At 37.3% G+C, this 15879-nt stretch overlaps 1 protein-coding gene across 1 annotated transcript; it reads left to right on the top strand.

Annotated features, from left to right (window-relative positions):
* The first annotated feature begins 351 nt into the window (after positions 1–351).
* On the top strand, positions 352–15102 carry enpp2l (ectonucleotide pyrophosphatase/phosphodiesterase 2-like). Its single transcript, XM_065283574.1, has 25 exons — positions 352–494; positions 962–1058; positions 1138–1269; positions 1364–1489; positions 2512–2572; positions 2649–2746; positions 4152–4231; positions 4310–4429; positions 4611–4666; positions 5002–5067; positions 5818–5890; positions 6015–6123; positions 6373–6495; positions 6674–6705; positions 6848–6975; positions 7136–7199; positions 7329–7416; positions 7523–7692; positions 9058–9115; positions 9289–9428; positions 11222–11345; positions 11446–11508; positions 12053–12185; positions 12429–12582; positions 14477–15102. The coding sequence occupies exons 1-25, from the start codon at positions 471–473 to the stop codon at positions 14645–14647; spliced, it is 2490 nt and encodes an 829-aa protein (XP_065139646.1). The 5' UTR covers positions 352–470; the 3' UTR covers positions 14648–15102.
* Positions 15103–15879: the final 777 nt, after the last annotated feature.

Raw genomic sequence — 15879 nt, 5'->3', positions numbered from 1 at the left:
TGTTATGTGTTTCTCTTCATACACTGTAAAACTTATAAAATCAAAGAAAAAAACGTCAACAAACAGTCAATCATTCATTAAAAATAAACTCTAAATACAACAAATAACTAAGACTGACAACAACAACAACAATAGCTTTATAAAAGAGAATTTAAAACAGCAATTCTTTTATGAACCACATCAGTTTACAAGCTGCTGGGAACTTTAAATATTACCTTTAATTGTTTGGACAAACATTTAACATAATATTCTTTGTAAGCAACCTATTACGGACTAGCCTAATATTATTCTTAACACATATCAACTATTCCTACTAATAAAACATTGCTCAATTTAATTTTGGAGTTAGATTTATTTCACAGTGAGCGCGCACGCGCAGTGCGAGCACAGACTCCAAGAACTCTGAACAGCGCGTTCTGGTGATGAGCACAGACTCGTGAGCGCGCAGCGGAGCAGCAGGATTAACGGGAATGATCATGCGCGTGGGAAAACTGGTAAGATTTTTATTATAACGCATATTACTGCGATGTGACATGTCACGAGGCCAGCGGTGACGGTGTGCGGTCAGTTTTGCGCTTTTAGTAGTTTTATTTAGTAATAAATGTTCATGTTTGCTCTTTGTGGGTCGCTTTGCTTGTCAGATTTCGCAAGATGCTGTGTAAATACAAACTATTGAACTGTTAGTGGAGAAACACACGATAGAGAACAGAAAACATGAAATATAGCTCAGTATTCAAATGTAAGGTCTGGTTTAATGTATGTGTAAAATAAGTGTTAAGTTAAATTGTGTAATAATAAGAATATCATTCATAATTTATTAATAATCCAGTTTATGGAAGCCAGTTTATAATAATAAAACACACAGCTGTGATCTGAATCTCCTGTAAACAACTGAGAGAAAACTACACAGAGTTTAGAGAGCACAGTTGTTTATTTAATTGTGTGTGTGTGTGTTTTTCAGATGGTGTGTGTAGTAGCACTGTGTGTGTGTGAAGGTTATGTGTTTCAGGCAGGTCAGTCATCAGCAGAGGACACCAGCCAACCTGAACCCATCCGAGGTCTGATCATCTTCATACAGTATATACAGATCAGATAAGTGTGTCAGAGATCAGATCAGCAGCTCTCATGTGTTCTCAGATTTTTCAGGCTCATGTAAGGGGCGTTGCTTTGAGCTAAAGGAGGCGGAGCCACCCAACTGCAGGTGTGATAATCTGTGTAAGACGTACCTGAGCTGCTGCTCGGATTTTGATGAACAGTGTCTCAAAACAGGTGACGCACTTACACACAGATGTAACAAAATGTGTGTGTCTCTGTTGTGTGTGATGTTGTGTGTTGTTATATGTTTGTTTGTGTGTGTGTTCAGCTGGAGGGTTTGAGTGCAGTAAGGAACGCTGTGGAGAACCCAGAAATGAAGATCAGGCCTGTCAATGCTCTGAAGACTGTCTAGAGAGAGGAGACTGCTGCACTAACTACAGATCTCTCTGTAAAGGTCAGACGCACAAACACAAATACACACAATGTCCAGAGAGAGAAGACTGACACACATGTAACATACTGCAGAAAATGTTTTGTACAAACATGAGATACAAACTGATCCTCAGAGGTCTAACTAGACACTATAACTGTGTGTGTGTGTGTGTGTGTGTGTGTGTGTGTGTGTGTGTTTGTGCGTGCGTGCGTGAGTGTTTGCGTGAGTGTTTGCGTGTGTGCGTGTGTGTGATACATCAAACGCTTCTTCAATACATTAATTGATCTATATTTTTATATTATGTGCCTAGTTAACCAGTTACGTTTTTAATAACTTACATATGCAACCAAAATATATCTCATGAACATTAATTAAAACCTTTTGAAAATGACACAATCTCTGTCCCAATTAGGACATTTACAACAACAAACTAAGAAACAAATACACTTTTTTAAATAAAGAAAAATAAATAATGAGGAAAATGTCGCACGAAATCAAGCTTATGATGGCAACAGCCAAAGTCTTTCAGTATTTAGTGCCAAAATGTGCAATAGTGACAAACACTCAGGTAATTAAAAAAATAAACTTTGCTCACTTGCTGACCCAAATATAAACGAAAATGTGCGCTTTGGCAGAAATGTGTATGGAAGTCACGTCAAGGAATGAAAACGCGGAGAGTGTCAAAATAAAAGTACCTCATCCATATTTTATGTCTGGCATTGATGCATCGTTTGTTAGAAATGTAATCGATGCATTAATCATATCCATGTATTTTTACACACCTTGTCTTTATCCGTCTCTTTCATTAACACCTGACCCTGCTGCAATACTAGCACTTACTTCTCTTTCTCCTAATCTTTCCTTTCCTACTCTTTCAATATATATATTATATATAAATATAAAAAAGTGTTTATGGGTTTGTTTACTGTGTTAGGAGACATTTATGCACCGCTGCTCTTTTATTGATTTGATTTGATTTCATTAGCTCATTTAGAAGTGGCTTTGAATAAAAGTATCTGCTAAATGTAAATGTAATGTTTTAGGAGACACTTCATGGTTGGAGGGTCCGTGTGAGGAGATTCAGAGTCCTGAGTGTCCTGCAGGGTGAGTGATGTAATCTTCAGATATTTAATTTAAACATCTATGACGCTGGCACTGATTTGATGTTTTATTCTTGCAGGTTTGTTCGTCCTCCCCTCATCATTCTGTCTTTGGATGGCTTTCGTGCATCTTACTTGAAGAAAGGAGAAAGTGTCTTACCCAACATTCACAAACTGAGTATGCAAAATAATGTCTAGACACACACAGACACATATACAGATGAAGCAGAATGGTAAACATACTGTTACTCAAACAGGACAGTGTCAGAACAGTAATAGGGCAACAAATGCAAAGTGTCAAAAAAGCGTTTGGACATGTAACATGGTATTTCTGTGCCGAATGCACTTCACCAGGATTCGTACAAGTTTCTGAAAGGGGTACACATTTCAGGGGTAAGCCATATGTATCACTTCTTTTTATGGGCACTTCCCCCAGAAAACCACAGCCACGCGTCCATCAGCGGGAGAGCGAGAACTGAGGACGCTAGAAATCACAGGCATCACTTCACGCGACTTTGTTTTATATCAAAACTCAACAATGGCATGAAAGCAGCAGTGTGTTTTTGTATGTAAGGATTAGAAAGACAGCCTTATGGAAACAATGGATATAGTTCAAGTTCAAAGTTTAATTTGCCATTTGCAGTGCACAAAGAAATGTACACATACATAAGAGTTGTACTGCATCACCCTTAGATACACAAAATAGGATATAGTTTGTTTATTCTGCGGTAGGAGTTTGTTTGTTTAACAATGGATTTTATTGAAAAGTCCCAACTGGGTCAAGAGTTGCATGTGGTCAGATTTCTGTGTTATGTTGGAAATAGGCCCATCAGTGCATATTATATAAACAACACAAACATGTAGTGAATCATGTAAAGTGTTGCATGACTCTGATTTGCTCCTTCTGCAACTCGTAACTCCTTCTTCTGATTATTATTCTCACACGATTTCTCAAAAAAGTGAATATGAAAATAATATGATGGGGAACTTGTGGCAGTGATACTGAGAGATTTCCTCGCATTTTTTCTGAACAAATATTATTGCATCGTCACTTTCTCCACCCCCATCAGTGATTATTTTATCTCTCTTTTGTGTGAAAATTGCCGCTTCAAATCCACCAAGTAAATGGACTGTGTTTAGGTCTGCACAGTATATATATTTCTGCCAAACTGAGCAAGTTTGACTGATGTAGCATCTTGGATTATTGTAATGTAAATATGTGAATGCAGGGAAATACTGTACATGCAAGTGAATCGCTGTGATTTAGAAAGAAGATCTTTTCATTTATGAATAGTGATTCTTTTTTTCGAGTAATCATGCAGCCCTCGTATGACATCATACTGAGAAAAAAACCTGACATGAAATGTTTAGTAGCTTGGTTTCAGTACAATCTGTTCTTGGACTGAATTGATTTTTCTGAGTTTATGACCCCTTAACTTTAAGACGGGACATTAATGCTAACAGAGACTCTACGAGCTCCAGCTCGCTCGAATTATCTCACATTAAATATCTGCTGTTTCTTTTAAAGGCGTTTGAGTGTTTTCTGTCTCTTTCAGAGTTTTAAGCTGTTTTGTTTTGTGTAGGATCGTGTGGAACTCATTCCCCTCATATGAGACCCATGTACCCATCCAAAACCTTCCCAAACCTCTACACACTCGCCACGGTATCACACACACGCAGACAGACTGAGTTTACACCTCAGTGTGTTGGATTGTGTCTCATTCTTTGTGTTCTTCATCAGGGTTTGTATCCAGAGTCTCATGGGATTGTGTGTAACTCCATGTATGATCCCGTCTTTAAAGCTCATTTCAAACTGAGAGGCCGAGAAAAACTCAATCATCGCTGGTGGGGTGGGCAACCTGTGAGTCCTGACTCCTCCCACACACGGCTCTGAGCCAATCAAAGAGCAACATTATTTACATACAAAATATGACCTGCACATGTTTTTACCTAATGAAAAATTGTGCTCAGTTTTTCTTCACATACAGTAACAGAACTGAAGGATCTGACAACCGTTTCATATTTGAATTTTGTCTTCTCAGATTTGGATCACAGCAGAAAAACAGGACGTAAAAGCTGGAACATTTTTCTGGCCGTGGTGAGCAATAATGTTTGAGATGAATTTCTGATTATATCTGACGGGACAAACCTCATATGAACCTCATTTATTCTCCAGTTGAGTTTAGAGTAAAGCTCAGAGTGTCACAGCATCACATCTCATGACATCATCAACATGTGATTTAAACAAAGACATTACACACAGACACACACACAAACACACACACAGATCGAGTAAACACAAACACTGACATCTTTTTGTGTGAAAAGAGCCATTGTCTCTAGATGACTGACATTCTCTCTCTCTCTCTCTCTCTCTCTCTCTCTCTCTCTCTCTCTCTCTCTCTCTCTCTCTCTCTCTCTCTCTGTCTGTAGGGTGATCCCATTGGAGAGGAGGATTTTGACTATTCTTCAGTGGCTTCATCTGTCTGATGACGAGAGGTCCTTTATTTACTCTTAGTGAAATCAGATTTATTTTTTATCTCATTAATGATGTTCAGGTCACAGACGGTGTTGTGATTCAGGGCCTGTTTACACGAGAACGCTCGAGGGTGAAAAGTAAAAATATTTTATCAGATGTGCCTTTTGTTTACACAGTGACGGCGTTTTTGGGGCTTAAAAAGGCAAAAAAGTGAAACCACCTTCAGAGTGGAAATTTGAAAAACGATCTACCCTCGCGTTCCCGTCTAAAGGGTAAAAATGCAAAAGTCTGCTTGTTTTGCGTACGCGTTTACATCAAAGGCACACGCCAGTTCAAGAAAATATGTCGGATTATTTCCATACGTTGGACCTTCAAGTTGCCATTGCAGCTGTGATAAATAAACAAGAGTCTTTCCAGCAATTGTACGAAATATTCACAGCTAGAGAAGGTGCATTAATTACCTCCATCAAACTGTTGATGCGCAAACTCGTCGGAGGCAAACCAGACGGCTTTGGACGAGACCTGGGAGAACAAGGAAGAGGGTTGTACGCAGGTTCGCCGACTTGGTGGTGTTGTGTGTCAGTGCTTCACATTGCCGTCTGGAGTGCATACTACATTGAATATCACACACTTTTGCGTCACCATATGCACACAGATTTCCTCGTATAAACACAGAATAAAAAGTGATAATGCCACACCACTTTACCATTTTCTTTTCAGATCGTTTCCGTGTAAACATAGCATCAGTGATGTGTTTGTGTGTTTTTCAGGCCGTACGTTTATGCTGTACATTCTGAGCAGCCTGATGCCTATGGACATGTGCTGGGTCCTCTGAGCAATGAGGTGAAACACACGAAACACATTCACAATGTCTGATCTCTCACATAATGAAATTAGCAGTTAACATTAACCGTATATATTTGGTTATAACAGTGATTAATAAACGTGTGTGTGTGTATTTGGACAGCTGGATAACACTTTAAAGAAGATTGATAACATCATCGGTCAGCTGATGAATGGACTGAAGCAGATGAATCTTCATCGCTGTGTGAATTTGATTCTGGTTGGGGATCACGGTGAGTTGTCATCTTTAGGGGCGTTGATTCCGCCCTCTTCCTTTCCATCACGCATTCGACGTGTCATTCTGAAAAGTATTTTCAACAGTGCGCTTGCTGCCTGGCTACATTTAAAATAACAAAGTGAAATATGAATCGCCTCTTACACCTCATTATGAGAGAAGCAGACAGACAGAAGTGTTTGACATCAGTGAATGAGTGCAGAATAATGAAGTTTGGTTCTGATCTCTGATCTGTCTGTGTGTTCAGGTATGGAGGAGTCTCACTGTGAACGCACAGAGTATTTGGGCTCTTATGACCTTAATGTGAATGATCTCAGACTCATTCCAGGATCCTCGGGGAGAATCGGACCCAAAAACAACACCACACCATGTGAGTACGCACACACAAGTTAACACTCTCTGAAATAATAATACATGATTGAAATGAATAACGCTACTGTAGGAGTATAATAATGAGGAGTAATTTCATAAAACATAAAAAATTAAAGATGACAAACTATTTTCTGTATATAGATGATGTTTTATTTTCTCGTGTCTTTATGTTTCAGATGATTCTAAAGAGATTGTAGCTAATTTAACAGTAAGTACACAACACAACTTCATTACCCAAATCTTTCAGATGAATGATTGTTGAGTTTGTAGAAATCACGTGTGTATAAATGAAGGTCTGTGTAAAATTAAAGGTTACAATGTTATTACATATGACCTTTGACCTTTCACAGTGTAAGAAGCGAAATCAACACTTTAAACCGTACCTGAAACAACATCTACCGAAACGACTTCATTACGTTAACAACAGACGCATTGAGGACGTGCACCTGCTGTTGGAGAGAAAGTGGCATGTAGCCATGTGTGTAACTCAAGTCTTTCATCCTATAAGCCTATAGTCATATTGTGTTGTCATTATAAATATAAAGTTTATATAAATGATTACTGCTGCTGATCACTGGCACACACACACACACACACAATATAATAACACAAGAATCATGTCTGAATATAAACCACAGATCACCTGCCACATGTGGGTTCTTTGGGGATCATGGATTTGACAACAAGATGAACAGCATGCAGGTAAATAAATAAAGCTGTCTGTCTCTTTATCTGTCTGTTAGTGTACCTGTCTGTCTTTCTGTCTGTCCGTCTTACTGTTGTATTTTTGTCTTACTGTTGTTTTTTGTTTTACTGTGGTTTTTGTCTTAGACAATCTTTCTGGGATTTGGCCCGAGTTTCAAATTCAAGACACAAGTGCCTGTCTTTGAAAACATTGAGCTTTATAACCTCATGTGTGGTGAGATTAAATCCTGTTTATATTTCTTACAATTAACTGTGGTAACAAGAATCAGATTTAATCTGAGGTGTGTGTGTGTGTCTCTGTTTGTGTGTGTGTTGTATAGATCTGTTGGGTTTGACTCCAGCCCCTAATAACGGGACTCACGGCAGTCTAAACAGCATGTTGAAAAACCCCTCATACACCCCTACACAACCAGAGGAAGTGACATCACCTAAACCTTTAACCCCACCCACTGAAGTCACCCAAGACTTGGACTGTAACTGTGATGATGAGGTCAGAAACACACACAGACTTACACACAGAGACTCGCACACACACATGCATGCATACACACACATACACACACACACACACACACACACACACACACACACACACACACATTTTCTTCCTTTATTTGGATCCATATCACCAACAACAAAATACAGAATCCAAGATGAAATCAGTTTGCAGAATGCCAGGCACTCATTTGTGCCTACATTTATATATATATACACACACACACACACACACACACACACATTTACAAGTCTTTATATTTACAACATTTAACACTCAAGTATAGACAAAACATCTTTATTTCCATATTTGCATTCTCCCTGTAATGTCTGAAACTGAACAGAATTTTGCAAGGTTTTTTTGTATTGCAGTCCTTTAATCCCATTCTTGTGTTCATGACCTAAACTTTCAAATACTAAAGTTGTTAACTTACAGTCATTATCAAGTTAATGGATGGCTTCAACCAATGGTTGATACTTGAACAGTATAATGTGCTGGATAAACATTTATACCACAGGTCTGTTGAATGCTTTATTCTGATTGGTTGAGAAATATTTCATGGGTGTTGATTATTTTACTTTAAACCGCACACCTGAGCTGTCAAAAGAGTAACGTTTGGTAACCGTGGCATAAGATGAATAATATTGACTCCGGTATATTTGACAATAATGCACAATAATGCTGAATACACACCAAAAGATTTTTTACATCTTATAAGATTTTTAAAATGAGATAGACCACAAACATGAGGATAAAAATCCTAGATTTAACCATTTTTGTTCCTATAGTGTGTGGTGTGCCATGATTTGTCAAAGACAGCACACCACACACAAACAACCAGAGTCTTGACTGTGAACACAGAAAATCGCATGAGACTTCAATAAGCATGGCGGACAATATGCAAGAAATTTCAATGATAGTGTTTCTAAAGATTTTCACAGATAATTCAAGGAAATAAAAGAAAAAGGTTTGGGTCTCTGCTGTCCAAATCAACTTCACTTTGTGCTGCGCCATGACTGCTTCTGTCCTCCATCATCTTGCTTTCTGATTGGATATTGTTACGTTTTACGTTATAATCTCAAGAGCGTGCGTGTGTTTGTCCACACATCAGGAAAATCTGATAAGATAATCTTTAGAACCATTAAGATAATTGGGACACAGCTAGGATTGTCAGAAGGGGGGAAATTGACATAAGATCAGCCCAATTATCTTTTGGTGTGTATCCAGCATAACATAAGTCTGCTTCAAAACGTGCCGCATTGGGTGTGCATTGTTTTAAATAATTCAACGGCCTGTCGTCAATTATTCCTTACATTATGTGCTGTATGTTTAAATAAATGTGTTTTCATGTGTTTTCAGAATAAGATTGAAGAAAATTCAGAGAGGTTTTCTCCAGACGTGGATGAGCAGTTGAACAGTTAAGCTGTCTTCATATCAATAACAACACTATACACATACATAACCTGTCAATCAAATCTCTTTATATTATAGACACATATATTACTGTATGTATATATATATATATATGACCACAGATACATTAAACACTTTTGATTATATAATGCTTGATGTGTCTGTGTGTGTGTGTAGATGTAACACACCTGCCGTTTGGTCGTCCAGCTGTTTTGTTCCACACATCATACACACTGTTGTGTAACTCACATTACTGCAGCGGTTACAGTCATCACATCAACATGCCACTGTGGACATCATTTACCCTAACATCACAGGTAAACACACTTTAATTATCATTTCATTTGTGTTTTTACTTCAGTTAGTGTGTAACGTTGCTGTTTGAGTAGAAACAATTCAGTGCAACAGGAGAATATTTGCTTTAACAGAAAACGCTTCTGAAAAACTACAGTGAACGTCTGGATCGCATACATCTCAGCTTCTTTTTGGTGTTGTGACATCACAATGCCCAAAATTGCACAAACCATACAACCTGGAAACACACTACAAAGGGGTTGAAGCCATGTTGGGCTTCTTTTTATGTTGTACCAAAGATGTAAACAAAGGTCTCTGCTAGCCAGTTAGCTTATGTTAATTCATACTTATATGACACATGCCGAGTCCCACCAGTGAAGTTGTAATGTTGGTGTTTGTGTGTTCAGTGTAAATGATTCATTGATTAGATGATTTAAGTAGTGTTTACTCACACGCTGGAGTAAAGCCACTGGATTGTTTTCATAATGAACTCATAGTTCTGGCCACAGATATTTGGCTACACCAAGACATAACTAATGGTGATATACATTCAGTAGTGACCAACACCTACAAATAATTACAGCGTATCTATAAAGTATGAGATAACTACAAACAAACAACATCATCTTTTGAAATATCTTCCTGTAGGATCTGTGCTTGCACCACACAATCTGTTGACTCAAGAATCGACTAAAAACCCATCTCTTCTCACTTACTAATTCAGAGCTTAATATCTTTCTCGATTTTCCTTCTTATCTGTACATTTCCCGTGAAAAAAAAAACTAACTAACCCTTTGCTATATATACTGTGTTAGACTTGATGAGATGAGATTAGTTCTAGTTATGTATTGCTGGTCTTGTGTTGTTAACTCATTTGTAAGTCGCTTGGGACAAAAGCATCTGCTAAATGACTAAATGTTTACAATACACCAGCACAGACAACTACTCAAGCCAATCACAATACACAGGGACAGCTAACCAATCAGAGCATATTGAGAATTTCTGAGGGAGGGGCTTCATAAACCAGAAACTCAACAGCCTGTTTTTAGGAGAATGGAAACAGCGGTGTAGTGTGAAAAATAATGCATGAACACAACCAAAACAAGATTTAATGTATTCAGTTTTACTTTCCTTGACCCTGGGTTGTTTTTAAATGTGCTTTATACAACATATACATAAATAAAATATAGAAGTGTTTTCCAACCAGGGGCATCAGCAGATTTCCAAGGGGTCCTCAAGATGACTTAAAATTATTAAAAATAAGCTAAAACAAGCAAAAATCAAGATGTTACTCTTTTGGCCATTTTAGTAGATAATATACATCTGTCTAGTCCAGGGGTCTCCAAACTTTTTGTGGGCAAGAGCTACCACAATGGATAAAACAATCTAAAGGGCTACTTTTTGATATAGTCTAACCAAAACCTTTTTGTTTTATTTGTTGATTTTATTTTATTATTTTACTTGTTGATATGTTTTAGTATTGTTTAAAATGTTAACATACATAAACCAAACCAAGCTAATATCAAAATTTGTAATAAATAAATATTACAATTGCTTTGGAGGGCACCTGACAGACTGTGTGCATGCAACCTAGTGCCCGTGGGTACCACGTTGGAGACCCCTGGTCTAGTCATTTCAAGCTTTAATTAATTTTATTTTTTGGAAAAAAATTGAGAGAGCGGAGGGCCTTCAAATATTGCCTTGAAGTGAAAATGGTTGGGAACCACTGAAATGTAGTATAATGTGGGATGAAATGAATACATGCAACTTATATCATTGTGCGTGTGTGTGTGTGTGTGTGTGTGTGTGTGTGTAGGTTGATGTACCGGTGGTGTCATCCAGCAAGTGTTTGAGAGCAGATCCTCGACTTGAATACACACACATGTGCAAGACCTACAGCCAAGAATCTGATGTTACACACGCTTTCCTCTACCCACCCGGTCTGTAACACACACACACACACACACACAGACACACACAGTTGTTGTTGATTTTATCAGGTATGTTATAATTGATTGTGATGTGTTTGTCTCTGCACAGATTTCTCAGTCAGTGATGCTTCATTCATAACAAACACAGTTCCCATGTATCCTGCTTTTAAAAGTGAGTATAAATGACACAAATCACCACTGCTGTCATACAACATTAGATAATAACACAAACACAATCATCCATCACTTATCTGTTTACTGTGAATATAGTGTATAGTGTGATGTAAAGGTCCCTTCAGGAGTTTAGATGATTGTTTGAAGCCTCATACATCAGCGCTTTACTCTTCAATCACAACTGAGCCGGGCCAGAAGCTAACAAACGCAGACCACACTCGTTGCTTTATGGAGTGTGTAACAAAAACTTGTTTATATTAAACAGATTACACTTTTATAAACAAATGTTTTTGTTAGAAGCAGTTAAGTCTTTTATCATCTGTCAATCATCACATCTCCTCTCCCGCTGCTGACTTTTGTTGCTGACGCATCACTGCAAGTTTCCTAAAGCGGAGTAATGAATCGTGTATTTGTATTTAGTGTGAGAATATAAAATGGGATTAATATCTGTTAAGTCGCGACTCATTTATGTGTCCGAGTGTTAATGAAACAAAGTGGATCAGATATCTGATCAGAGAAAGTGTGTTTGTGTGTTTGTGTAGGGGTGTGGAGATATCTGCAGCGGGAGGTTTTCCACAGGTTCAGTCTACAGAATAATGAAGTGAATGTGATCGTCGGTCCTGTGTTTGATTACGACCACAATGGACTGAGAGACACACATGACAAGATCAAAGAGTGAGTGACATCTAACACACACACACACACACACACACACACACACACACACACCATGTTAATGAACAGTTTAATCCTGTAAATCAACACAATAACAAAGCCTCAGTATCATTTATTCATGTGGACTATATTAGTGAATACATGTAGGGAATAGTGAATGAGGGTATAGAGGGATAATAGTCACTAATAATGTCATGCACTTGTGTTGTTGTTGTGTTTGTGTGTTTGTGTTTGTGTGTTTAGGCATGCGCGGGGATCTGTCTATGTTCCTACTCATTTCTACAGCATCATAACCAGCTGTACAGAAGTGAATCAGACGCTGGACAACTGTGATGAAGATCTGAGCATCACCTGCTTTATTTTACCACACCGACCAGACAACTCGGAGAGCTGCAATGTTAGTAGACACACACACACACACACACACACACACACACACACACACACACACACACACACACACACACACACACACACACACAGAACACAAACAGACAGACAGACAGAAAGACAGACAGACAGGTACTCAGATGTAGCCCAGCAACCACCGACTGCTTTAATTTCTTAATGTTTAATTCTTATTAAACTCTATAGTATAGTATTTAATATATAGGGTTTTTTTTGTATTTAGTACCTAATATATGTTATTTATAATATACATTAACATTTAGTCATTTAGCAGATGCTTTTGTCCAAAGTGACTTACAAATTAGTTAAAAATAGAAGCAATTAGAGCAGATATATATATATAGTATTTGATTGATATAATATATAGTATTTGATATATATAGTATATTGTATTTTTTAATATATAGTATTTTTAACAACCACCCACTTACTTTAATTTTTTATTAATTTTTTCTTATTTTTGAATTCTTATATAATTTTCAACATATCATTTAATATATAGTATATCTTCTATAGGATCAGCTAAGTTTTTTCCCCACAGTTTTTCTCCTTTGAGTTTTTTCCACCTCTCAGGAGTCAGCTGACATTAACTTAACTTTGCTCTTTCTTCTATAAGTTACATTATTTAATCTGAGCCGCTATACTTTGTTGATGTTTTCTTTTGTTTTTATTAATGTAAAGCTGCTTTGGAAGAATTAACCAATGGTGAAGAGCGCTATATAAATCTCATTGAATTGAGTGTAAGATAATGCTAGTGTTTCAGACTCACACCAGCAGATGGAGATATAAAACCACTTTAGTTTCTTAAACATCTGCAATCCCTCACAGCACAGGTTTTTATTTTCTCAGTCAGGTGTTTTATGAGCAGATCTGATATATTAATACTTCAATATTACATGAGATCTGTCAGAATCTAACAGTGATTTATATCTCATCTTCAGTCTTTCACTCGCAATCTCATTATATTTTATATGAGCACTTCAGCCCCATTAGATTTAATGTTGATCTCTAATAAAGCAAGAAAGAGACCGGATATAATTCAGTTTAACTCTGATTGTGTTCACTTAAAAAAATAAAGACATTAACATCTCAGATGAAATGAAGGTAAGTAAATATTCACTACTACTAGTTTCATTTTGGGGCTGAACTACTGTTTTAAAACTTGTTTGACGCTTTTTCTAACAGTTTTTTGTTGTTATATTTTTTATCATTTTTGGCGATGGGTAGCTGTACGTCACATGTCATTTAAAGAGATATGATTTTCTCTGGGACACAAACGTGTTGACAGAATAGTTTTTCAATTATTATGTTAAAGGAACCGTGTGTAGGATTGTGGCTAAAACTGGTACTGCAATCACACAGTTGAGGGCTGCAACTCCACTTTTTAAATGACAATATCCTGGCCAGACCACTGTTGTGAGTGATAAAAGTATTTAAAATGAAAATGATTTCTTAATGTCTAGTCACATATCAGGGCCATTTTGTGATTAATTGATATACATTTCTTACATACTGTTCCTTTAAATATTAAGACAAATAAAAATTATAAATCTACACCTGTATATGTCCCCATTTCTCTTTCCCTAGGGAAAAATGCTAATGTGGCATTAGTGAGATCTGTCAGGTGTACATGCACACAAACACACAGTCTGAGGTCAGCTATGAGTCAGTTTACCAGAGTAAATGAAGTAATGTGTCATCTGTGTTGGGAATAATTTAACATTCACATCATATGAGATGAGTCAACACGTCAGTGTGTTAAAACTTCATCTGACAATATGAGCAAATCAAATATTCTCCTGCTATATAACCAGGTGACCTTTCACCCTTTCTGATAATCTCACGTGTCTCTCTCTCTCTCTGCTGTAACCTTTGATTGACAGAACTCTGATGATGAATCTCATTGGGTGGAGGATCTGCTGAAGTTACATACAGCACGTGTGAGAGATGTTGAGATCCTGACGGGTCTGGACTTCTACCGGTCCACAGCGCTGTCTTACACGCGTGTGCTGGCGCTCAAAACACACATGCAGACGTTTGAGGACGACGCCTGACGCACCTGAAGCTTTGACTGTATGCTTTTATGAGCCGTCATATTTATTACTCACCTTCAAACTAATAAACATCAAACTGTCACACGGTCAACTCATGCTCAGCTTAGATTTATCTGTGTGTGTGTGTGTGTGTGTGTGTGTGTGTGTGTGTGTGTGTGTGTGTGTGTGTGTGTGTGTGTGTGTGTGTGTGTGTGTGTCCGTCTTCTGTGTGCATTCATGTTCATGTGACGCATGTGACCACGCATGCAAAAGCAATAGTGAATAAGTGTTTAATGCTAAATGTCTGTCTTCCCAGATATGACAAAAGATTTGGGTCGAGTTTATGTTCTGTCAGAATTCTTGTTGTCATAACGTTTACAATAATTCTGCTGTCATGTGAATGTACAGTAAGAGCGCAGGAAGTGATGTCATCTTACTAACAGGTCTCTGTTCAATAAATCTCCTGTTTACTGTCAGTGTGTCTGTCTGTGTGTTTACATACAACTACACAACTAAAATCACTTTCATCTGGAGTTTATGGCTGGCTGAAAAATAGGTACGTACTCATGTTATAGCTCAAATGTACGAGGACTATGTTAGCCACACAAAGGTCATGGGTTTGATTCCAGAAAAACTGCACATCTGACAAATGTGTAAATGTAAAAGTAAACAGTATTAAACCGTATAGTAGTCAGTGATATGTGTTATATATGGTGTGTATACGTCAAATAAAACACTAAAGTCTTATTCATTGTCTCTGATCTAATGACAGAAGTCAAGTTGATTTAGTTTTTGACTCTTGATCTGGTTTATTAGCAGATAATGGGTTTGATAATAAAGTGCAAAGTAAAACATTAACAGTGAGATTACTTGAGGACATTCAGCTAATGATTCATTGTCATATAAATCTGATTAATTCATCATTATTATGATTGTCAGTCTGCTTCATTCATTAAATAATTAACACAAATGATTGTGATTTCATCATTGTTTTGTTATTTTCCATTGGCAGTATAAAATCTGATGAAGAGATGTTATATGAGGATGACAGAGAGTGATGGTGTATGGACACGTCCACAATATAGTGGTACCAAAGACATAATGAGATATATTATCTTTAATTTTACTAATCACGACTCATAGTCTCGTCTCAAGGCTTTAGGCCACTGACACAGGCCAAAACCCAAAAAATATCCATCTAATATAATTTTATATGTGCAGTTTTTAAGGTTTTATAATAAATGAGAAATAAA

Source organism: Paramisgurnus dabryanus, chromosome 19 (assembly GCF_030506205.2).
Source record: "Paramisgurnus dabryanus chromosome 19, PD_genome_1.1, whole genome shotgun sequence".
Lineage (NCBI taxonomy): Eukaryota > Metazoa > Chordata > Actinopteri > Cypriniformes > Cobitidae > Paramisgurnus > Paramisgurnus dabryanus.
The sequence above is the reverse complement of the archived record's forward strand: the minus strand, read 5'-3'. Positions and strand labels throughout refer to the sequence as shown.

Bases quoted from the DNA above. Each gene is read 5' to 3' on its own strand.
- enpp2l (XM_065283574.1), top strand. From the start codon at position 471: ATGATCATGCGCGTGGGAAAACTG. The intron at 6,706-6,847 runs GTAAGTACACAA...GACCTTTCACAG, and splicing joins AGATTGTAGCTAATTTAACA to TGTAAGAAGCGAAATCAACA. The intron at 7,417-7,522 runs GTGAGATTAAAT...TGTGTTGTATAG, and splicing joins GCTTTATAACCTCATGTGTG to ATCTGTTGGGTTTGACTCCA.